General features: G+C 40.4%; 1 protein-coding gene across 4 annotated transcripts in view; it reads right to left on the reverse strand.

The window, feature by feature from the left end:
* The window catches only part of nrp1a (neuropilin 1a), a 60,744-nt gene that overhangs the window by 28,222 nt on the left and 7,572 nt on the right, over positions 1-24,950 (reverse strand). For all 4 annotated transcript variants that reach the window (XM_043226231.1, XM_043226230.1, XM_043226233.1 and 1 more), the window contains exons 3-5: positions 14,990-15,171; positions 6,246-6,473; positions 2,567-2,722 (exon numbers count right to left, since the gene is read on the reverse strand). In XM_043226231.1, the coding sequence (XP_043082166.1) occupies positions 2,567-2,722; positions 6,246-6,473; positions 14,990-15,171 (566 nt within the window). The remainder of the gene's footprint in view (positions 1-2,566; positions 2,723-6,245; positions 6,474-14,989; positions 15,172-24,950) is intronic.

A 24,950-nucleotide genomic window follows, 5' to 3' on the forward strand; every position in this document is an offset into this window, starting at 1 on the left:
TCAGTTTAAGCTCTTAAGTCCAGCAGCGAGAAGTCTTGAGGTTCACAAAAGAAGTGCCTCCTGAAGGTGCACCATTAAATGGCACACAGGAAGGCCATTTCCCCAGCGTCAGCATTTAGAGGAATGTAAAGTCAGAGATGCCTCTAGCATGTCTGTGTTTTCAGATGCAACGAGAGCAGGTTGTATATCACTCCTCATGCCGTGCCACCCAGGAAAAGGGCACTGCTGATTGTTTTGGAACGTTATGGGGCAGTCATCTCGAGACATGCCGGCCGTGTGTCTGAGACAAGCAAAGTTCACACTTTGACCCCCAAGGGTCTTTTTCCAGACGCTTCGGCACAGAATTTAGGACTCTGAGACAGTGAAGGATGGGAAAGTGTTAAGGTTGAGGTGGGAGACATGCTAATTTATTTACAACAGGTCGGAGACTCTAAACAAACACAGTTTTAAATGTAAGGAAATGCATGTTGAAACAGGGCGAGCTCATGTTACCTAATATAACAGGGAAAGCAGGTCAGATACGCACATACACAAACAACACTGGCCAAACATACAGGCCTAAACACACAAAGCAAATGGAGAAAGCATGCGTGTTACACAGACAGACAGTAGGTTTATTTGTTTATTCACACTGAGCCGTAAGCGCAATTCTGCTTTCCTAGACAAAGCAATTTACTGCTACCGTCTAAGGTATTATGTTCAACTTTTAAGGCAAGATTGTATTTATTCTTTGTAATGCAACCAATCGCAGAATTCATTCTGAAAAATGACTAATGCAATAACTGCATACAAAATAAAGGGTTGTTCAAATAATATATGTATGTTAACTGTGTATATCTATTAAGTATATTTAAATAAACGTGCATGCATGTATATATTTAAGAAAATTGTTATGCTTATTTATTAAATATATCCATATATAATATAAATTATATGAATATAAATATAAATGTAAATACATGCAAATATTTTCACATTTTGAAGTTTAATTTGTTTTAATTTAATTAAGTATTTTTGTGTTTATTATTAGCTTAGCAACTCGTGCTAAAACTAAACTTAAAAGCGATTGTTGAGTCTTTTATGTGCTTCTCATGAATTTCTCTCTTTTACCCTTGAAACCTCAGCTCAACTTAATCTTAACATTACTCATTCGCTTTTGTTCTGTTTTATCTCTCTATCTCTTGAAGCCATCTATCCACTTTCCACCCTTTCATTCTTTAGAACAATGACTGAAAACAACCAGATCTCTCGTCTGATTACATCTGGCATCCGTCACTGTTCGGTCCGACTCGGCAGAGACCATAAATCTATGACGGCTCACTGACAAAATCCTTCACATAAAGACTTACTGCCAGTGGCGATCTCCTTCCTTCCTGCAAAGCACAATATACTGGTAAACATGTCGAACTGGAGAGAAGCTGCCACAGAATGTAAATTTATGGAGCCAATAAATAATTGATAGACTGCGACTGTTCGGCAAAGCCCCTGCTGAGAACACACCGAATGTATTCTTGAGCGTGAGCCGGGATGGCAGAGATGTAGTACAGACCTCGATGTGTTCTGAGAGCTCAAGCTGAAATATAACATTGTACATCGGTTCACAACATTAATGACAATACGCACTTTATGCTATATACAATATGTATCCACCTTAAACTGGCATTACTCTGGACGTTTGTGTCGAATCACAAGCACTACTACTTGTCATGTTGAACAGGAATGTTCTCAAGGGTAGGTGACATAGACATACGGTGAGAAAGACAGACAGAGGAGGAGTAAGAAAGAGTAGTTTTGAATGCATAGCGTGATTGCCGGTGAGGGTTGGTGGTGTGTACTGAAATTAAATGTTTAGTTGGAGCATCTCTTAAATTGGGGTGAAGAGGTGAACCCTCTGGGTGAGCTGGTTGGGAAAAAAAAGAGTAAACCAATCCCCATAAAGCAGGGCAGATGGGTCATGACTCTTAACACAATCACTTAATGAAAGAGGGCCACAGCTGAGCGGGACGTGGGCTAGTTTAATAACTTCCCGTGTCATATCATGTTGAATTTGCATGCATATGGGGTTATACTCCAATCAGCAGGGTGTGCTTCAATAGCTTTGGCCAAAAACATTCTCAAAATAATGTTCTGATAATGTCCTAAACAGAGATTTTATAGAACTAGATTTTTAAGATGATATCAAAGTTCACAAATTAATTTTCATCTTATACTAACTAAAGTAAAGTAATTATGTTTTGCCTGCCTTCCTCCATCTTTCAAAACGGATAGAAATTGCAAATGTTACGAAGCACTGATGCTGTTTATGTGCAAGTTGAATGGTTCGCAGCTTAACAATTTGACATTTTTTTTTGCAAGAACAGTTTGTCTAAAGTTTGTGTTTATTAACAAGACTGATATGCTGAAATATTTAAAATCGCACAACATGACTGGTTGTGTGATCTTAACATGTTATGCACAATAAACAACCTCCATGATGCTGATATGACCGGAGACTTCATCTCCTGTGAATGTAGTATTCATTTCATGAATTATTTCATGCACTTCAAACACTGCAGTATTGACTTACCGTCCAGGACTGTCCTTTCCAGCACAGTGAAGTTAGCTGAGAATCCCTCTTTTGCAATAGCACTGTCTGTGTTGATTGTCAAAGCCAAGATTCCAGTGTAGGATATGATCCGTCCTGGAGTATTTTGTCCACAGTATCTGCCAATGTAAGGACCAACTGTGAACAGAAGATAAAGGAAAGTAAGACACGATTATATATATATATATATATATATATTTATAATAATAATCTACTATTCAAGCCATTCTATCTCAGCTGCTCCTGTAGTGTGTGAACGTCAAGGACAGTTTGATTGGTTGACCTTGTATAACTGCATCGACTGAACAAAACATTCTCTCTGCACCTTGTTCTTGATGGAAATGAAAAGGGCAGTGTCTGTTTTGTACGCGTATATGACCTTGGGTTTCTGTTTTCAGTGGCGACCATAAATTCCTGCACTTATTGTTCGTTTCAGGGCCACTTTAATGTGACTTCCCAGAAGCCACTTTAAAAGAAAAAAATGTGTAGGAGTTGGAGGGGACAAGAAGGAAGGAACCGAACACAACTAAGGCTGTGAATTAAGCGGTATGCAGTACATTCAGCTGAGAAGGAAATGCTTTGAAGCTGTATTGAAAAAGAGATTTTCATACTCTATGCACATGTCTTTCCAGGTTAAGGACACTTTTGAGCTTTGGTTTAAGCAAACTTGCTAGAATGTAAAGGCAAGTTGTTTTGCAACAGACAACCAATTATAAACGGCCCCAGCGCTAGCCTTATTAATTATGCATGAGCTTTGGAAACTTAAATTACACTGAAATGACACATTTGTGTGCATTTTTTTGCACGATTTCAATAAAGGCAACCTCGTAAAAATGCAAATAGCAAGATTAACCCAAGGTACACAAATATACATGAAATCAAAACCCGAGTTAAAGGACTTAGTGCTGACCCTGACTAAGAATCACACGAAAAACATGAAAGATCTGGGATTATGTTAAAATTTAGCACAGATTACTGAAATATTGGTTTAAGAAGTAACTGTGATTGGCTCTTTGAGTAGATGCCCATTACAGTCCAGGAGATTAAACACATCTGCCAGCTTTGTGTGTGTGTGTGTGTGTGTGATTATATAAAACAGATCTACGGGTTTACACGAATCTTAATCTTCATAAGAATTCATAGAAACAGGTGCATCCAAGTGTGCATAAATGTGTGCGCTTGTGTGTTGAGACAGCTCTGGGTGTGGTGAAGCATCCGGATTATCTGCATGACTCAACAGGGCTATGAAATTTTAAAGAGCCTCTCCATGAACCCATCCAGCATGTCTGCTGTGGTGGAGGAGGAGGGGGCTTTATAAACCTCTGCCAGGCTGTGACTGCTTCAAAGTGGGCGGCCAGTGGGTGATGGAGGGGTGGGTTAAGGGCTCGAAGTCATAGAGGCTTCTGTCTCATGCCTTGCAGCCTTTCCACACTAATGCACTTATTGATTGGTGTGGCTCCACAGGTAATGCAGCTAGTGTCTGAACCGTAGAGACGAGTTACACCGAGGCCCTAAGGCACCAGGGCCTTCCCTTTAAAGTCTTGTCTTCAACCTCCCTCTTGGCTCTTTCTCTGTCGCTGTGCACTTGTGGGACACCTTTTTTTATTGTAGATTTTTCAACACAGGCTGCTGGGTCTAAAATAAAGCATGCAACCTTGGTCCCAGGTTCTACACTTTCCTCAGGCCTACATGGGTTTTGGATTCACAAAAGGCTTTACACATCAAACACAAAGTTTTACACACCCCTGACTTCTTGTGCATGCGTTTTCAGCACCTTTAAAAGAAACGGTTCACCCAGAAATGATAATTCTGTCAGCATTAATCATAATTATCTTGTTCCTAACCTGCCTGCTGTTGCCAAGGAACACAAAACAAAAATAATGGAAACTTAAAATAAACAAACAGCGCAGGACTTTCTGCTGATTTCCTTCTAAATCCATCCGGAAAATTCCACAAATTCCACAATGAAGACTTTGTGAAACCTTTCAAAAACAATTATTAAACAGACTTCCTTACATCATAATTGCGACAACAGATTCACAACCCGTCCTCGGAAGAATGCTGAAACTAATTTTAAAAATTTAACTGATGAGAAAGCTCAGAAGGCTCGATCTCAGATCAAAGGTGTCATTTGTTCACGGCTTCTCTCTTCCGTCAAGACAGAAAAAAGTCGATAATGAAGTGGAAACTGAATAAGACCTCTGGTCCTCGCAGACTTCCTTCCCGCTTTGAGCTGTAATCTTCCTGTTGGGCTTCTGGGTGTGTATATTCAGTTCAAATACACACACACACAAATAAAAACTGTAATTATCTCGGAGAACAGAATATTTCTGGTGTTATGACAACAGTCTACATTCCAGAGTCCCTCACCCCAAACTGTCCGAGACAAACCACAGTCTATTGTCCAGAGAGAAGAACTACTAACAGGATAAAGAGCTCTTAGTAACATGTCCTCAAATACTCAAATAATATAAGTGTTTGAATACGAGTCCAAATATCGCATCGACTCGTAGCCATGCAGAGGAGAGGCTTGTTTTGCTTGTGAAACACAGCAAATGGATCGAGGTCAGGCGTCTGTTCTCCCCTAGAGATCAATCATACACCATTGTTATTTAGTCATAGCATCTGGCTTATCTGTTAAAGGTCATTTCCAGAAGGCCAAAGATGAGATCCTCCCAATTACTTCTGCTCTGACCATTAGTTTCATTTTCCAGACTGCTTTCTTGAGTATTGAACTTCAGCGGTGTATTATACTGCAATTACTTTTCTACCACTAATACTACTTTTCTATGTGATCAGATTTACGATTTTGAAATAAAACTGGTGCCATCTCAAATAAAATGCGCAAAAATAGTTCCTTTAGGGTTACACTAGTCTGGTACGATTGCAGTATGCTTAAAGGAATGGCACTGTACATTATTTAAGGTTCATAAGCAGTACCTTAAGGTAGGGCTGCACAGTTAATCAAATTTCTAATCGCAATTCCAATTACGGACACCACAATTACTCAACTGTTCAAAAAGGCAGTAATCATTCAAAGTCCACTTATGTTATTCTGAGTGCTTAAGATATATATTTTTTATCTTAAGGGTTTTTCCATTGTTTTAATTATTTTTTAATAACACCATGCATATCTTTACAGTTTTTTGCAATTTAAATAAGAACCCAGTCCGATAAATAGTTGACATTTGAGGCTTTTTCAGTTGCTTCAAACAATGGTATAAGCATCATTAAATGTAAATTGAATTAATCGTAATTAATAATCTCAACTAAGTAAATCAACAATTATGATTTTTGTCATAATCAGGCAACGCTAAGTTCCTAATATGCCCTTTTTAAAGGTAGATAAGGCACAAAATTAAGGATCTTGCTGTGACTAGCTTTTAAATGTATAATTTTTGCTAATTGTTTTGTTAGCGTGGAAATAATCCCCTCCCAACCACCCTGTGCACTGTGTTGGCGTTGTTTGCATTTTTTGTTTAGAAAATGTAAACTCTTTTATGTTGTAAAGATCTAGTATGCGTTCTTGTTATTTGATGTCATGTCATGTTTTATAGTTGCCGGTCTTTTGAAGTGCGAGTGTTTAAGAACCAATGTGCAAACATTATCCACTAAATTATCTTTTGTTTCAAACATTCAACAGATCACTCCAATGACTCACCTCCAGGGAAGCCGTCCCAGATCTCCAGGCGGTCGTAGCGGCAGAACACTCCAGTGGGTGGCTGCTTGTCTGGCTCCAGCTCAAAGCTCTCGAACTCCAGAACGATCTCCGACATCTTGGGAGCGAAGATCATGAACGTGCAATCCAGGTTGTTGGGGTACTTCTCTGGGAAACCCGGCGACTTGATGACTCCGCTGCTGGAGGTGAAGTTCCTGGAGCATTCCTGACCTGAGGTGGGCACCGAGAGGAAGGAAAAAGTTAGGATTTTTTGTTTGTTCACTGAGAAAGATGGAGTAGGGGGAAAAAAACAAACATTGAAGAAAGAACATGGTGGTCTGTGTTGTTTTGCTCGTTGATTGCATGGTTTATGAGCCGTGGTGGAGGCCCACCCTGCTCGGGATATGGCTGCTGCCTGATTTCTTGGGGTGTGTGGGCTAATGATGAAGACGAAACAAAATCAACAAGAAAGTACAAGCATACGAGCCTGTACTTATTAAATGTTTCATATGCACTCTCTGCTGTATGGTTGGTGCTTAAAACAACACAATTAAGAAATGGCAAAATACGGCCATCATACTTATAAAAACTCACTTTCTCCACCCTTTAGAAATGCAAGCGCACACTTTTATATCAGCAAGTCACAACATTTACCCTGAACTCCCTGGTGGACTAGATTGTTGATGCAGTGTGTTGTTGGAGTTCACACATACATCACTACTTTGCACTTACACGACGTTCGCCCGGCTAAAGCTGTCGTGTGATGAATAGGCTCAGAGCTCTAACACTAAATATGCTCTTGTCACAGACGGATGCATATAGGATCACCTCTGGATCATCAACACTGAAATGTCAACATTACGTGAACACTGCACCTAATGTAGTGTGGAATCTTCTGGTTATTGCTGCGGGTGCAAAAGTTTAAAGATCATGAACTAGAAGAGGGATGAAAACCAAACCCATATTACTTACTTCTTTAAGAGGAAGACAAAAGGGAGAGACTTGAGGAATTCTCAAACTCCTCTTTTTTCATAAAAACTGGATGGGGACCAGGATGACCACTTCTGTTCTAAATCATCTTCTGAAGCCACAGATTTAAATTTCTAAACTCATTGTTCATTGAAAACCATTTTATTCTTATATGTAAGAGATCAGCTTAGACATTCTACTACACGTCTCCTATTTTGTTCTGTGAAAGAAAGAAAGCTATATGGTTTTTGACACAATGGAATGTAAATGATACTTTTTAGGTGAACTACTGCTTTTTAAATCAAACAACACTGCAAAGGATGGAAAGTATTTTTTTTGTATTTTTTAAGGGAATGATGAAGAGCATTTTGTGTTATTTTGGAACCTTAGGTGCATAATTTAATGCCATCAGAAAACCTGTTAACTGCTTCTTTTTATCTTTCTTTTTATGTCTTTTCCATTTTTTTCCTGTGCTCTAAAGAAAATGACCAGCACGGGAATTTGACGCTAAAGTGAGTTGACATTTAGTGCACTACTTGGTTGCTTTTTAAACAGCAGGACATAAATTCCACACTTTTAGTCCTTTCACATAGCTTTACACTTCTAGACATTTAATATAAAATTTCTTATTCATAAAGCTGTTACAGTCAGTGAATGTGGCCTTCTCAAACCCTAAAGGCCTCCATTCTAGCCTACTGAAACCTAGGGTGTCAACAATTACACATTAGGAGGTGTCACACAAACAGGACAAGGTAATTGCACAGACACTTTGGGGTTTATGGTTGAAAGCTGTCAGCTGAATGAATGTCTGCAATCAGGGTATCCGAAACTTTCCAAGTTAAAATAAAAAGTTACTAGACTTTATAGGCAGGCTTATAAAGAAATTCAAAGGAACGATTTGATGATGGAGCCAAAAACTTTCAACTTTCATCTTTAGTTTTTGAAAGCTGCATACGCTCCAGCAACAGCAGATAGACACACTCAATTCTAGACTATTCTTAAGATAATCTTCTGACAGAGGGGAAAATTCTGTGGCTGTTCCACGGGCAAGAAGGAATTGCATTTTCCTTTCGCAAGATAAGAGCACATTTCCTCTGCACCGATTCTCACTCTATTTATAAAGTGCATGCTATAACATTATCTTTTTAGCAAAACAACCCAGAACATACTCAAAGCAAGAACGTGAAAGCGAAAGCGTTGAGTTCCCGAAATGTGTCAGAATTCGTTTCAATGTTGCATTGAAAGCTTTGCCACAAAGGGGCGCTATAGCGGGTACGCCTGCTTGGTCTTCTTGTTCAGTTATTTCAGTTTAGGTGGAGCAACATTTTGCAAAACTGTCAAAACACTAGTTATCTGACACTTGAAGGTCATCCCATTGAATACTAATGCAAAACTTTGTATATTAAGTATTGTTTACAACGTGTTTTTGGCGCACTTTTAGTTTTAGAGCCTCTCAGTGGATGACTTGAATATGGAGTGTGAAATATAATAGAGAATTGTTGGTCCACTAACTGTGTAGCTTCGAGGCTCTTGACTGTGACTGGCTTTGTAATGCTTCACTGCTGTTTACAGATTGCGGTGGGATTCTAGGGTTTGTGTCTGTGTGTGTGTGTTTGTGATTATGCGTGTCTCACACGGAGTCAGAGACATGTCGCTATTGTCGCTAACCGCAAATGCTTAAAATCTCCACATTCCCATGTCTCTTGGTTTGTTTCTGCAGTTATTTGCAAGTAGTTGGGAAAAAAAAAAATTTACAAGTGAAAGACGGAGGAAAACTGAGATGAGAAACGGGAGGGAGCTTGGGAGTCTGTAAACTCAAGCCAAACAAATAAAGCTTTGTGAGAGCCATCCAGCTTTCTCTCTCGGTTTCTTCCCGCTCACAGCCACAAATACTTTCAAGTCGCTCTGAACTAAATTTACACTTAAACACCAGAATTTATGAGAGAGTAGTGAAGTGGTATTGAAAAAACACACAGGCTTGATTCATTGCAGCTAAGCGCTAATTCTGACATAAACGGCTAGCTTTTGGACGATTTACTTTGCTTTTCCGCACTAGCGTATATACATAGGGCTTATCTTTTCAATGCGGTGAAGTGGCTAAAGGCTTCGCCTCTGTGGAATACGCTGTTTATTTAACAGGCCAGAGGCAATGCTTGTTAAAATGATGGCTTGCAGGTCTCCCCTTAGTGCAAACAAACATAGCAATGTGTCATATATTTAATCCTCATGTTCTGTTGAGATTAACTTTACTGTTGGTACGTTCTTCCCATGAGACCTCAGTCATGTATATATTGCTGTCATTTAGAAACAAACCTTTTATCGTTAGCTCTGCCATAATCAAAACCAGGCATCGCTTAAGCTCTATCCCTCCGTTTTAGACATTATATTTGAATCAGTGTTGTTTTTGTAAATTAAAACTACAGTAGATTACCGTTTATGTTATTCTAAATGAAGCCGCAATTTTATTTACAATACAAACTTACATGTTTATTAGTAATACACATTGCTAAGAACATAATTTGGACTTTAAAGGTGAGTTTTAGCCTCAAATATTAGATTTTCAAATGGTTGTATTTCAGCCAAATATTGTCATATTATAACAAAACTTATTTAAGCTTATTTTTCAGCTTTTAGATGATGTATACATCTCAATTTCAGAAAAATGTCACAGTCTACAGTCACATGTATGAAAGACATTTAAATGTTGCCTTTGAAACTAAAGTTTTAATATATGTTTTGACACTAAATGTACTAAAACCCTCATAAAAATGTTTATAAAATCTAAATGAAAATATGGCAAATAAACTAACACTACTAAAAATGTCAAAAGCACACAATAAATTGATTAATAATTTTTTATTAATTTAAAAAAATACTGCAATAAACTAAAATACACGTATATGTATCCATTCTTGTTTATTTATCTAAAGGTAATGCTAATATTTTTTGTAGTTTGTGAGCTACACCGCACACAGTACTGAAAACCTGAGCTGACGCAGCTATGTTAACGCCACGAGATCTATATTACCAGATCCCTTGGCATACGACGAAGTTTGTGTAAAGCTGAAGCTGAAATGAAATAGCTGGAGGTGTTCTGGGTCTAGTGAGCTAATCGCTGTTGTTTATATTCCATATATCTGCAGGCGGAATAATTAATCTGGACACACACCTACACACACCTTTCCTTGCCGTTTACCCCCGTGGCTATGCTAAGACAGGTTAATGGGCGCGATGAGAGTTTGAGAAGCAAAATTTGGCCACACTTTCCAACAAATATTAATCTGGAGTCACAGCTGTGGGGTTACCCTGAACACACACACACACACTCACAATCTACAGTTGCTGACACATCATTTAGCCAGCCAGCACCGCTGATGGTTCCCCTTGAGAACGAGAATGGGCAATGCACAGAAAGACAGTTTCTGCCTTGGGTTTCATTAGCTCCGAGCGTTAATGTAGGGGGGTTTATTTAGAAGACGGGCTCGTAGAATGACTTGCTTGCCGTGCCAGATGTGACCTATGCCACTGGTCTGTAAAAAGCAACCAAACTTGTAAAAGATAACTAAGCTGGACACAATGAACAAGCTGCCCTCCTCACGCAATCCTTGTCCTACTGTGTTGACACAGGTGCCATCGTAAAGACGTTCAGATAACATCTCAATGATGAATGGCCTGGCTAGACAGGAGTTAGCGGCGATGATGCAGACTTTTGGCATGACTTTAAGGCAGTTCACTGGTAACAGCTATGCAACTATTTAATTACACACGACTTCATTGGAAAAATGTGCCTCTAAATAATTTTATTTTAAATGTAGCACTACAAAAGCTATATATATATATACTTTATACACACAATTCTATGTAGTTTCTAACTGAAATAAACACCAGTAGCAGTAAAACAAAATGCATTTGTAATTTAAATTACACACACAGCATTGTGTCTCACATAAATACATTTTTATTAATCGATAACCTGCGTTACGAACCGAAAACACTTAACATAGTGCATGATTTGTAAACTAATACAACTTTTTCGATGCGGTAAACTTGCACAAGTCACAATAAAAGTGCTCAAAGACTTGTGGAAACAAGATAAAGTGGCATGGTTACTTCAGCAAATGTGTTTTTATCCTATGTTAAAGTATACATTACATTCAAATGCAAATATTTTATCGCTACTGACTGGATATTTGATTTTTGAGCCAATATGATATGTGCCAGATTCAGATTTAGCGTGAAGGAGCACTCGATTAAAATAAATAAACTTAAACAGTTTTAATCCTCTTCAAATGGACAAAACAATAATATGCAGGCAGGCAGATCAGAAACCACACGTATTAACCTCAACGGTCGGATCTGAATACATACACACAGGACTTAAATACACAAGGGTAATCACTAAATTAACTAGACACAGGTGAAGACAATGACACAATTAACAGAGACAGAGACACAGAGCACATGGCACAAGACAAAAACAACAACAAAGGATCCAAAGACGTGACAGTTTCATATAAAACTAAAGATATGTAGACTATTAAAGCCACTCTGAAAGTGTTGCGAGAACCAATTCAATAAAAACAAACCTGGGTTCCTGTTTACTTGAAAAGAGAAAGGCCTAGATCTGTTTCAAAACATCAATAAAATCTTTCTTTCCTACAGTTGCCACATACATCTTTCTATCAGCGGTGCATCCCGTACGGAAGCCGGTTTTCACAAGGTAAATGCAATGATATTTATTTATGTTTATTAATATTTATGTGTAATTTCCTATTTATTCTCACAGTAACTTTAGTTTTTTTTACTCCGAGGTGGAAACAGGCTCCACAGTCCCCTCCTTCTTGACTCGGAGCAGGGATAAATGACTTCTCCATCCTTCTGTCCCACACCCACGCCTTCCACCCCACTTGCGAAACATCAGCCTCTCTTCTCACTTGATGTGGCTCTGAAAATTGCAGAGCTGTTAACTAAAAACGCATGTCTCCTTCAACCCTAAGAAAGGCCATTTCGGGGATGCCACGGCAAGGCAGGATGACATGATAACTACAGACTCCTCTTCTTTACGGATGGGATACGCAAGTTTCTAAAAATCATCTAAAAGCCCCTTGTTAAGGATGGTGTAAGGGAACTCTGAGAGAAAGAACATGGTGTCTGTGAAACCGTAGCGGTCTGAAAGCCCCCTGAGGACAGCTCTTCGTTAGATATCCGCGCTGTCCAGTGTGGGTTAGTGCTTGGGTCAGGCTTGATTGCATTCATAGATAGCTGCGGTGGAGAGATTCTCATCTCTTATCTTTCCTGTGCATGTGTGTGTGAGTGTGTGTGTGTGTGTGTGTAGCTTCCAGGCTTTCTCGCCCTCTCTTCACCTCATCTTCTCTCCCTCACTTTCTTTGTCACCTTCACACTTTTTTCCTGAATAGATTCTTCTCTCCTTTTGTGTTCTGTTTATTCACTCTTTCTCTTGTCGTTTTCACATTAGCTCTCTTAGTTTTTCCGTCCTTATTGCCTATCTATCTATCTATCTATCTATCTATCTATCTATCTATCTATCTATCTATCTATCTAATGAGCTACATTGTTTGCCGAGAATATTGTTTATAGTGAATGCTATTTTTTTTTTTGTCATATTGCAGTGGCTGGCATTTTATGAAAGCTGTAAGCCACTCAATACACATTTTAAAGTGATTTAACCGCAGTTAAGTGGTGTTCTCAAGGACAAAGCAGAGTAAAATCACTGTAACGTATTGTCTCTCGTGGCTAATTGCTTTAAAAACATATACAAGCAGCTGAAGTCAAAGATGCCTTTTCTGAAATCAGCCTTCGCCATCTGAGAGTGCTGCAAAACTCACAAAATACACCGTGTACCTTTAATTAGACATTCTGCTGTACTGCTGCTTCTAGCAATTCAGCCCACACGCTGCGGATGTGTGTGAAACCCGCTCTAATCCACAGCTTACCTCTCCAAATGTAGCAGCAGCAGCTTGAAATGAGTATAATCTCATTTTAAACGGTGTTACATTCTTATAATCATCCCACATTTGAATACCTGCACACCTGTTCCGGCACCTGTGTGTAATCATTACTTTTACTCGTATGTCATAAACACGCAGATCAGATGGTGTCTACAAGGCTTTCAGATCGGTTTCTCTCTTTATTCACCATCCGTCACTCTTCCTATTGCTTTTTCACATTCCTTCCATTGCCTTCTCGCTGTCCTTTTCTGTCTTTAATTGATCAGGCTGACGTACGCTGTGCTTAGTTTGTGTAGTCGCAGCAAATTCCCACGTCTTGGGCAGCAAACAAGAGTATTTGTTGTTCACACGGGATCCCGTGGCCCACCCATGCTGATAAACGGAGAGTGTTTTCTGGAGGAACACACCCAGCCCGGCCGAGAGCGTCTGCTCGACCCCTGGACTGCACAGAGTCGATATGTTTCAGACGTTTTTGCGCTCTCCAGAGGAACCTTATTTCCAATCAGACACATCAAGAAGATGAGTTTAAGAAAACCAGCACTGAGATAATGGAATACTGTGGGAGACTTATTGATGTTATTGATGAGCCAAAGTGTGTGGAGGTGCAACAGAGGGGATGGAAACCCAGAGGAACGGCTATTGCTCCGGGGTTGCTCTTTTATAGATAGGAGTTCTGTGAAATATCAACCTTGTCTTGTGAAAGTAATATAAATAATAAAAATATAAATTAAAATGTTAATATGTAAAGAGATCATTTGCAAAGGCAGATATATATATATATATATATATATATATATATATAGTTATCTATAGAGTATATATAGAAATCATGTTTCATGCATTTCAATTGATTTTAATCAATCTGTTATTTTGATTAGGTAGAAAAAAATACAGCTAACTAACACAAAACACACACACAAACATGATTTGTGAGCATATTTACCAATGGAATGATCTGTTTTTGCTTAAACTATTGATATGAATAAATATAATGTATTACATAAACTAACATTCAAATGCATGGGGTCAGTTTTCACTTAATTCAGCAGTAATGATGTAGTAATGTATGAAGCTGAAAGTTCAGCTGAAATTCACATAAAAAAACTGAATAATAGTTGGCAATATTACCGTATTTGGTATGCGTTTTAACACAGTTTTTGATAATACTGACATTTCTGTATAAGTCTCTCACCATATCGTCTCATTGCTGTCAAGAATTTGAGATATTAAGGAGATCTCCTTTGCGGTTTTTCCTTTCTATGGGAACGACTATACACAAACGGACAATAAAGATCAAAATAACCCCCCTGGACCATCCATCTCATCCTGAGGTCAGACTCGGGGTAGCCCAGGGTCAGTATTTGTGTGCTGCACCTGTCCGAGGTTACACAAACACGCTTTCTCTCTCGCTTTCTTTAGCCCTACCTCAAACACAGGAAACAGATCTGAACAACAGGAAATTTCTGCTTATTGCCGTGACATCTCCAGATAAGACTAACGGTCCCTGAGTGTGTGTCTGTGTGTGTCTCTGTAGGCCAGACAATGCCAGAACGAGAGACCCTGAAGGTCTACAAGTCCACGTTATCAACCGATCTTCTCTCCTCCAGCAGCTCTCCCACCGGGACCGACAAAGAGAAAGTGCTCTCCCTCGCTTATACCTCTCCTTATATGGCTGTTGCGCTCTCCTACAGTAAATTCCTACCTTGCACGTATCCTTCTTATTATAAAACGATAGTCATGGCTCTAAAATCCACTGCGGGGCTGTTGCAGCTGACATTCACCTATCACTTTCTTTTTCTTTCTACTCACCCGTTTTGAAGATCTCGTAGCGGATGGAGAAGCCAGCGCCATGAGTCTCGTAGTCAGACACAAACTTGATGAAGAGCTGGTTCCCAGAGGAGACCACAGGAGAGGGAGCGATCTTCCCACAGTACTTCCCGACCAGCTGCCCGCTCTCATCCACTCCATCTCTCACTTCCACATAGTCATATCTGCAGACAGAGACAAACACAAAGATTAGCTCAGCTAAACCTTTACTGAGCAATTCATTCGGTTTGTGTCAATGAAAAGGTTCTGAAAGCTATTATATAATGTCAACATATTACAAACGAACACATGTAAAAATTACTGTTTCCAGCACATTTTTTTTTCCCAGAATAACACTGCTGGGAGTTATTTACCAGCTTTGTCTGTAATTTGCCCTAATAAAATGATAAAAACATGGAAGTAAGGACGCGCACATATCAATTGCCAAGGGGACACACTGTAAACCTTACTAGCCTGGCTCATGAATATTAATGAGATGATGCAAAATTCACATAATACTAGCACAGTGACACTTACATACATCCACAAAAGTGCCCTATTTTTTTCTTCTGCACTCTAATGATGAGTAATGAATCGTGAGGTGTGCCTGTTATAGAGCTAATAAGGGGCAGACAAACTGCTGCATATGAATGACAGAAGATGATGATACTCTTTCTATTGTCGGTTTGACAGTTTGTGAGTGGAACAACAGCTATAGTGTGAGAAGAAACAGGTGTCGCCTTCATACACACACACACACACACACACACACATGCACGCTCCAGTTCTCCTCAAAATAGAATTTCAACCCTAAAGCTATTGGCTTGTGCCGCCACATAATTGAGTCGGCGACAGTTTGGAAGACTGTTGCACAAACGACAGCACGTGCACACACAAAAACCCACGTGCACACACACATACGCGTGCTAATATTGTGTCTGTAATGCAAGACGAGAGTGGGTGGGTGGTCCTGCCTCAGCTAGACAGCGAGATGGGATGAAAAACTAAAGCTGATGTGAATTCTCCACTGTTTTAAGTCTGTTTGGACAATACGCTGCATATACTGATATAATAATGCTGAATTTCAATTGGGGGAAGGCTCAGCATGGAATATGATTGACAGCAGGGTCTTGTTTCCATGGCGTTTAATCACCCCTGACACTCATAACTGTGGGAACGATGGGAGGAAAGGAGAGCAAAGCATCATGGGGAGTAGAACGTTCTACTTCTTTTCAAAGAATCGCAGTTTGGTTTCTCTAAGCTTATTAGGAGAGCATAACCAAAATCTTAGTGCATAATATCATTTCATTATCTTGAGAGGGGTATTAAAATACTGATATACACATATCATTAATGTACACAGTACTCTAGATATGCAACAGAAGCCTCTCAGCTCAAGAAAACGGTCTATTCCACCTGCCACACATTAAGGGAGGAAATGTGTGAAAATGTAACAAAGGTATCTCAGACAGCAGAATGTGTGTCTGTGTGTTAGTGTGTCCAGGGGGTTTGGGGAGGCGTTAAAATTGGGCGCGTCACATACTGTGCATTCAGTGATATAAAGGTCGGTTTGTTTCACACCGTTGGGGCTGGCATGATACCGTATGTGTGCGAATGGAAGGGACGGAATATGAGAAGCGCGCCGCTCTCTGAAATTGGGTCCCCTGAGGGGGCGGTAATGTAGAGATGACTTCACCCGTGTCTCTCCGCTTGGCTGGCCTGATGGAAGAGGCCTAGAACTCCATCAGTCACAGCAGAAGAGAGTGCCGCTGCCGTGGCGTTACGTATAGACTGAAAATGCATTTAAAGTGACAGGTAACGAAAGTCTAAACAATCTGTGAAAACTTACTGTAAATGTTTGAACTTAGAAATCAAGCGCAAAAGTGCAAATTCTTAAATTGTGTAGACCCCTATGGCTGTTTGCTATAAAGTAAAGAAAAAGCTAATTTTTTATCCTCATGGAAAAGGTTAGCACATGATTTTGCCTTTTTTAATTTGCCAGTAACCCAAATATCAACATAATACAAATAAAACCATGTGCAAACACATAAACAGAACCTCTGCTCTTTTCAGGCAGCGCTGCTCACATGACGTTTGCTATGACCTCACTCTATTTGGCTTGGGTCTACTGTTTTGTGCTTGGTGCCATTTTTTTGCACGCTGTTCTGTTTTTCATTCCCTGCCCTCTTCCTCTTAAGGCCAGCTGTGGAAACAGCGCTCCTGCACCCACACAAACAAGCTCTGTTCTCCTCTTCTCCTTTATCAGTCTGAGCAGGAGACCTCAGTCTACCTTCAGCCCCATCATGGTACATTTACTCAGGAATCCAGCCAATGCACTTATGCTTTTACTCGCTGCCTTTACGGCACAGTGGCCATAAAAAGCAGTCATTAACTCTCCCAAAGACTTTTTTTGTTTTCTGTCATCATTCTGGCTTACCTAGCATTCTGGTGAGCTTGACTTACTTAAGTTAGGTCAAATGATGCTCTGAGAGACTGTTTTGTCAAGATAAGAGGGCAAGAGAAGAGAAGAAAAGCTCAGAGTGACGGTTATGCTGATCATCAATGGCATTTTGGTGCACTGTGGACATAGACCCTGGTATTCAAGTCTAAACATGTTCTTGGAGCAACATCCTTTCTCCTCAAATATAAAACATAAACGGATCGACTCGTCCGATCACTAAAACCCAGAAGTAAATCATTGTTGGTTGAGAATCTTATTCTCTAACTCTAAAACAATAATCTGATGGTGATAGGACATTAAGTCCTCAAATGATGCATTTCCTCCCATTTGTGATAGGTTTCATTACACTCTATTCACAGCCATAAAAAGAAGTTGTGGCCCTTTGCTGAGACTACACTAATCCTAACATTACCCAACGGTCAATATATGGAATGACGAATTACGTAAGAGTGCACTTGTGTACCGAAAAGACTTAAGGTGACGTGACCTTTGTTTGGGATGGGTTAAGACTGGGATTAAAACTTCCCTTTTGATTTTGGGCCTACATTATTGCTACGGTAAGGTTTGGCTCATATTTGTTTGATAAGGATGTAAACTGCTTCAGCAACATGTCGTACTTGACTAAAACTCATCGCCATCACAGACAGATGTGAGCCCTGTTGCTGTAAAATCCTAACCAAATTCACTCTGAAAAGCGAGTGCACTTTGTTGTAAATCAGAAATTGCTCTGAATAAAGCTTGGGAAGATGCTTTAGTGCAGTAATGTGTGAAGATCTTTGACAGTAGCATCCGAGCTCGAGATGGAGAGCATCAGTCTTGTTCAGATCTGTCTGTTCTGCTCTCTCCTTCCTCTTTCAGCTGGTAATTTATCCCTGCTCTTATGGCTTGCTGAATGATACCTCCACCTAGAGAGACGCACACACAAGCACAGACTTTCTCTCTACTTTAAATCCTACCTAGGTAAACCCAAGCGTGACCAGACCTTTGAAAAATTGATGCAAGCGTTATCCAGCCAAAGATTTGGGGTTTAAGAAGTCGTTTCCTCCTCAGTGGTGCCGTGAGAATCAAAGGTGTGTTATCGGATTTCAGCAGTCTGTCACAGAATCACAGTCACCGTTGCACAACCGTAGTCACAGCGGAGGTAACATTATACTGTACTACAAGCTCTCCTCATCCTTTTCGCTGCGGCTTTGAAAAACAGCAGGCTTCTCCTGCCTGCACATAAAGTCTTAGCACCTTCGGAAATCTTGTTTATGGCATTTTTTAGTCAGGCACGGCACTTGTTCCCTAACACAGATGGACCTTGTAAAGCTGGAGTGGGAGGTATTAGAATAAGATGCAGATGGAACTGCAGTAGTCGCCTCAAGGCCAGTGCTGCTCACGAAAAAATAAATCTTTTAGCATTCTAGCCACATTCTTATTTCTGTTTTTAAAGACTACTCTGCACAAACTCTGCACAGTTTCATTCCATTCCACGAGCTCAGTTGATCTGAAGTGCCAACATGGCCCTGCTAATCATCTGCAGGGCATTATGGGATTGACTGCAGAGGCCATTTTACATTTAGAGAAAGACTTTCTCAGAGAGGTCTGTGTAGAACAGTATTTGCTAATCTATTTCTCTGGGAACTTGCGGGGGTCTGAAACTGCGAAATGGAATTCGCCATTAACAGATCAAGAAAAAACAGCAGGGACTGATTTTAAAATGGAGTTTGGACCCTGAAGCCAAGAATAGAGGTGTAAAGCATTCTCATCAAGTATAGAGTCCCAATTTCTCAGACCAGACACCTCTTCACCTGCCCCAGGTCTTATACCACATCCTTGCTCCTCCCGGTTTCCGCCTGCTTTATTTTACGACCCCAGAAGAGACAGCGAACAGATTGTTTTTAATGCATTCCCCTCCTCTCTCTGTCTATCTTTGCCCTCTTCAACTGTTCCAAATCTTTTGGCTTATACCACTGGACTGTTGTTAGGGATTGTGAACCTTCGTAAAGTCTCTAAGGCCCCTTTACACACACACACACACACACACACACACACACACACACACACTTTCAACCATAATAGTGGTGAAAATAGCCTGCCAATCCAAAGGGGAAATTAAAACAAAAAGGATGAATTTAATTCTCAGAGACCTTCGCTTTGCTGCCTTGCAATGTTAACAGACAAGCCTGTCCGTGGGGATAGTAATGCCTACGCAATCCAGAACGGTCAGATGGGAAGGGTAGCTGTTATTTGCACGCCTGGGGTTAAAACAATCAACCACCAGCTAATAATTTATCACAGACTCAGGGTTTGATAGTGTCTGTTTGCAACACCCCCCTAAGCACTCACAGAAACAAAATATGACCGAGATGACGCCAATCTCCGGCATGGTCTACAATAGAGCAGAATACTTTATCCATCACCATAGGAAAAGATTAGGTTCGATGTGCCCTTTTCAAAACAATCACTCTTTTCTTATCTCATCCTTTGAGATGGAGATGGCTGAGAGGATATACAAGTCATTGGTGTCCTCAAGAAAATGTAAACAAGTAAAGCTGTTGAGGGACTCTGACCCAAACATGATGTGCAAAAAAACACCAACAAACTGTCACATAGACGCCCATGCTGAACAAGGTTAACATTTCCACGAAGGAAGCAAAATTTTTTTCTATTTTAACACCTCAAGCCTTTAGGGGACAAGGTAGCAGCTCGCTCACCATAACTGTCTACCGCTCTCCATAGTATGTGACAAGCGTTAACCAAGCCTACTGTAATGGGCTCCTGCAGCCGCTAGCTGCGTTTGGAACGATAATAACCTCACTGCTGTCACTCAAAATGTTGGTGAGAGAGACGAAAAAAAGGAGCTGGGGTTGGGACCAGAGTCCGTTACAACAGTACAGAGAATGAAAACACTCCCTGATGGAGTTATTAGCTTACATGCGACTGTTGCAGCGTGTAGAGGGAGGGACTATGACTTGAGGCTATGGCTATGAAGTTAGCCCTGAGTTTTATGATAACTGAGAAACGGCTTAGTGGCGCTTTTGTTTATTTTTTACTATATCTTTTGACTGGTTGGAACTGGTTCTGCTGAGAACGTCATTCTTTTTTGTCCTGAAAGAATACAGCATGGTTTATGCAAAGAAAAATGAGATATTAATTTAGGGTGTGAAAGCACTTTTTACATAATGCCAGTATGCTGTTGACCTCAAGTAGATTTTGTCTCCTGATCTGTTCCCAAATTCAGAAAGAAAAGAAAATAATTTAAAAACAGGTGCAAATAATGTCTGATGTTCCCCAGTGACAGATGTGTCTATCTAAACATCCACCCTTCATCCTTCATCCCTAAACCCAAGTGATTAGAGCAGCGCCATTTAATAATGGGTGGCACAGAGTGCATGTGGTGTAGGGCTGGCGAAGGGTGTGGACATGTCAAGCGGTTCAATACTTTTCAATTCCATGAAAGTAAATTACTCCAACCCAGCCCCAGTGGCCACAATTGCAGAGGTCTTAAGCATCATGCTTAATCTTTGAGACATATTTTTAGATGCTAATCAATTTTGAATGGGTGCAATGCAGGAGACCACGCCACACGCTTTCATAAACGGCAATTATGATTAACATTGATGGATTTAGCGTGTCCGCTTTCATTAGCACCGCTAATTAGGCTGTTCTGAGAGACACAGATTCCTAACAATCACATTAATGAGTATCCAGTATTTTGATGAAATTATTGTGTACTGTAATACTAGCCATAATAACCAAATGAAAGAGGTAGAGATAAAAGCTGAGAAAGTATACCATAACCATACAAGGTTGCTCTGGCAATTTCCACTCTGAGTGCAATCATATTTGAAACACCATTAGCAAGCTTTATATTTTTTGTTTACACCTCTAAGACAAGCACTTGTTCTTCATCTATACCAAATCCAAACTTGTTGGACACTCATTTTTGCCAGAGAAAGTAAAGCAAAAGTGGGCCAGAAGACAAAGAGGTCACTGTCCTACCACTACATTATTATTTCTCCTCTACAACAGTGCACGTCAGCAAACAATTATGTTTCCCCTCATTCCATCATCTGTCATTATCCATTAAAGCAATTTTGCTGGAAAACAGAAAGCTTTATGGGGTAGAATTCGAAGAAACACAGAAGGCATATTAGACCATAAAATGCCCTCATTTAGAATCTAACATCCTGTTCTCGTTGGAGGAAGGAGCAAGAGCAATTAATTAGAGTTCTGCCCAGGGGGCAAAATGGCTAATATGCATTTACTGATTAAGTGAAACACATACACTAAGCGAGCCACAGAACAGAGCTCGGTTAGGCTACATCAGAGTGCCACACTTCTTTGCTAATGTACAATTCCCAAATGGTCTAATATAAACACAGCTGAAGGAGCTTGAGGAAGTTTTGTCTCGAACTAGTAGGGCAGGATGGATATCTGTGTGTCATCCACTGACAGGATATGATGAGGAACTGCACTAAATTGGCTTAATTTAACCTTAGAGATTTAACCTGGGTGTAGCATGCCAGAGGAAGTTGCTGCAAACCCTTGCAGTTCTGGAAAAATAACTTATTGACATTGGTAGAGCTAAAAGATATTGAAACTTAACTGTGGAATTTGACAAAATGTATAATCGTACAGGCAGTACTTAAATTGTGGGTTAGGTCGCCACTTGATGCCTTGTGCTGATGTCTAATGTTTTGAGAATCAGTGCTGCATGATATAACATGTTTACATCGGATTCAGCTAAAAATACAATTCAAATAATATATAGTCACTGTTGTTGTGTATAGGAGAGAATCAGCAAACAGAAATCCACTTTAGTACAAGAACAGGACAATGGAAAAAGAAATTGCACTATATGGTGTACAAGAGACACAGGTCTTCATTCGGTCTCTGTCAGGAGCCCATTTCACTGGCCATTACTAAGAGAATAGCCACCATTTGTCCCACCTTGACATCTGATAGGGGGTATTATTACTGAGCCAGAGTGGCCACAGCCCTCTGGAGATGGGTGCATGGTTAAGAAGATGAAAAGTCAAGCTATAGAAAAGGTTGTGGATTGAGTTTGAGGGAGGGAAGGCAGCTGGCGGGGGTCAGTGGCAGATGTGCACTATCCTCTATTAAAAATACCCTCTTAAATTCACACAGTCAACCAGTGTCTCACACCTTTAGGCTGCTGCTGATTCAGTAGTGGTAGAAGGTGAACTGAGCCTCCTCTAATGAGGACTAAATTCATTCCATATCTGCAGAGAGAATCAGGGTCAACTTTAAGGTAATACTTTTTGCTATGCTAATTACAATAATAATTATTCTGAGATATATAACAAGATCCCATGGACTAGAATGTCTGACCCATGTCACTAGTCCACCAGCAAAAAAGAAAAAGAACAGACAGTTATTATAGATGTATATCTAAGTGCATTATTCAATAAAACAACCCACAAATCCAATTTGGCATAGCCGTAAACTGATGACAAGGATATGGCCTAGTGACTTTCAGAGTAGGGTTGAAATCAGACACAAATGACGACTGTGCATGTACAGTATGAGATAATAAGTTTGTGTAAAGAAAACAACCATTACTAAACTCTCTGGCCCAAATGCACACTGGAGTCTAATATGTACTCTAAAGTTAGTAATTAACAGAATACTTAGGGAGTTCAGCTAGAGGTAAACCAGTGGGTGGCAACCATGAAAGAAAGGGAGAGATAGACGGAAAGAGACAGATTGAGAAAGAATGTGCTATAGGCTTATGGAGGAGAGCCTGAGGTTCCCCAGATCTACGTCCTGGGTCACTTGAAGTTTTCCCCTAATGTCTTATGTTTCTTTCAGATGAAAACTGTGCTTATAAGTGCACTGGGAGTAATTCAATTAACTTGCTTTCCTTGTGTGTCTTGCCCCCTCTCCTCTCCTTCACCCCCCTTCACCCCCCTTCCTCCAGGCTTGTACAATGTAGACAGCAGAAGGGGGTAGGGAATGGATACAAAGTGCCGCCTTTGACCAAGTCAGCATCATATCTCATGGGAACAGTGTCATGGTCAACAGACATGGAATTGGGAGACACACACACACACACACACGCACACACTTTAGATGGCGATTTTTGATTACGTAAGAGGAAAAGAAGGAGAACAAAAGAGAGTTCTTTGTTTGGTCAAATCTCTGACATTTGTTTCAACAATTCACAATTTGTTTCCTTATTTTTCTGTGTCCTAATTCATTATCACGTACATTCTCACTTTATCTCCTTTCTTTCTATCTTCAAAAGGAAAGCAAGTTCCTGGAATTACACACTCCAGAGGGCACACACTGAGACAGCCAGGTGGTGTGTTGTTTTCTTTCCATTGCAATTCCGGTGCATTCTGCTGTGGCCCGGGCAGTGTGCTTGTGTCAAAGTGTGTGCACGCATATGTGTGGTGTCTTGTCGTGTGGCAGTTTGATCAAAACGCTGATGCCAAAGATGATGCCAAAGTTTGGAGGGCAAAATGACCTCTCCATTCACAAACCCATACTGCCACTGCCAACTTGGAGACCTTGTGAAAGATAATTAGCTCAGTATGCATGCTATGACCAGCAGACCTGCTGGAAACTGGAGGAGAGGAAAGGAAAGGAGGGACTGACAGACTTAAGCTGGCATCGAGGCTGAAACATTACAAGACCACAAACATCCCACCAAGGGGTTGATTTAAAAACAGGTCAGTTTGCAGCTTTCGGGACATGTGCTATTTAATTGCGAATTATAGTGTGAGAAAAGTACCACATTCGCACACCAACAAACCCTCTTAAACGAACACCAACCTGCTGAAAGACAAGACCAAGAGAAAAGCAAACAAAAGGGGCGGGCGAGCGCGTGTACTGCCTCAGCTCAATCAGAGAGCCTTTGCCCCATTCATCACTGTCTCTTTCCAGCCATCAAACTCACTACCAACACTGTCGCAGTGAAAACGAAGACGGACAGCCCTCGCCTGCACTCAGATTGGAGCAAACAAATAAGAATGAGATGAAAGTTAAGTCCTTACATCAAGATCTCACAGCCTAAATTTACAACAAAAAACAAAACATTTTCAAAAATGCAAGCTGAAAAACTCAATTTGCCATTATAGCGTGGGGCCCGGAGTGGAGCTGAACCTTGTCAAACTGAAATCCCCATCCAACTGGTCCCTTAAGCTCAGAGCAGTGTGGGCTGAACCATAGCTGGGCAGGAGCCCCATCAATCAAAAATAAAGGGCCATTTGTGGCTCTGGCAGCAAACTAAACAAGGCCAGCATGTGCAGACATGGTGCATTAGCTCTCCAACAGGACCACATCAATTAAAGCTTAGGCCCTTCTGATGTTCTCTAGGGGAGCTTAAAAAACCAGGTTGTCTCGAATCAGATCTTTAACCAATCTTGCTGATAACCTCAACTCAACTTGGTTCCTAAGCAGTGGTAATTTCCCCTCATTCGCTCTCTCTGTGAGTTTCTCGTAAGCTCTCAGATTCCATACATGGGCCTCTGAATGGAAACATCTCGCTGT

This window comes from Puntigrus tetrazona, chromosome 24 (genome assembly GCF_018831695.1).
Source record: "Puntigrus tetrazona isolate hp1 chromosome 24, ASM1883169v1, whole genome shotgun sequence".
In the NCBI taxonomy this organism is placed as follows: Eukaryota; Metazoa; Chordata; class Actinopteri; order Cypriniformes; family Cyprinidae; genus Puntigrus; species Puntigrus tetrazona.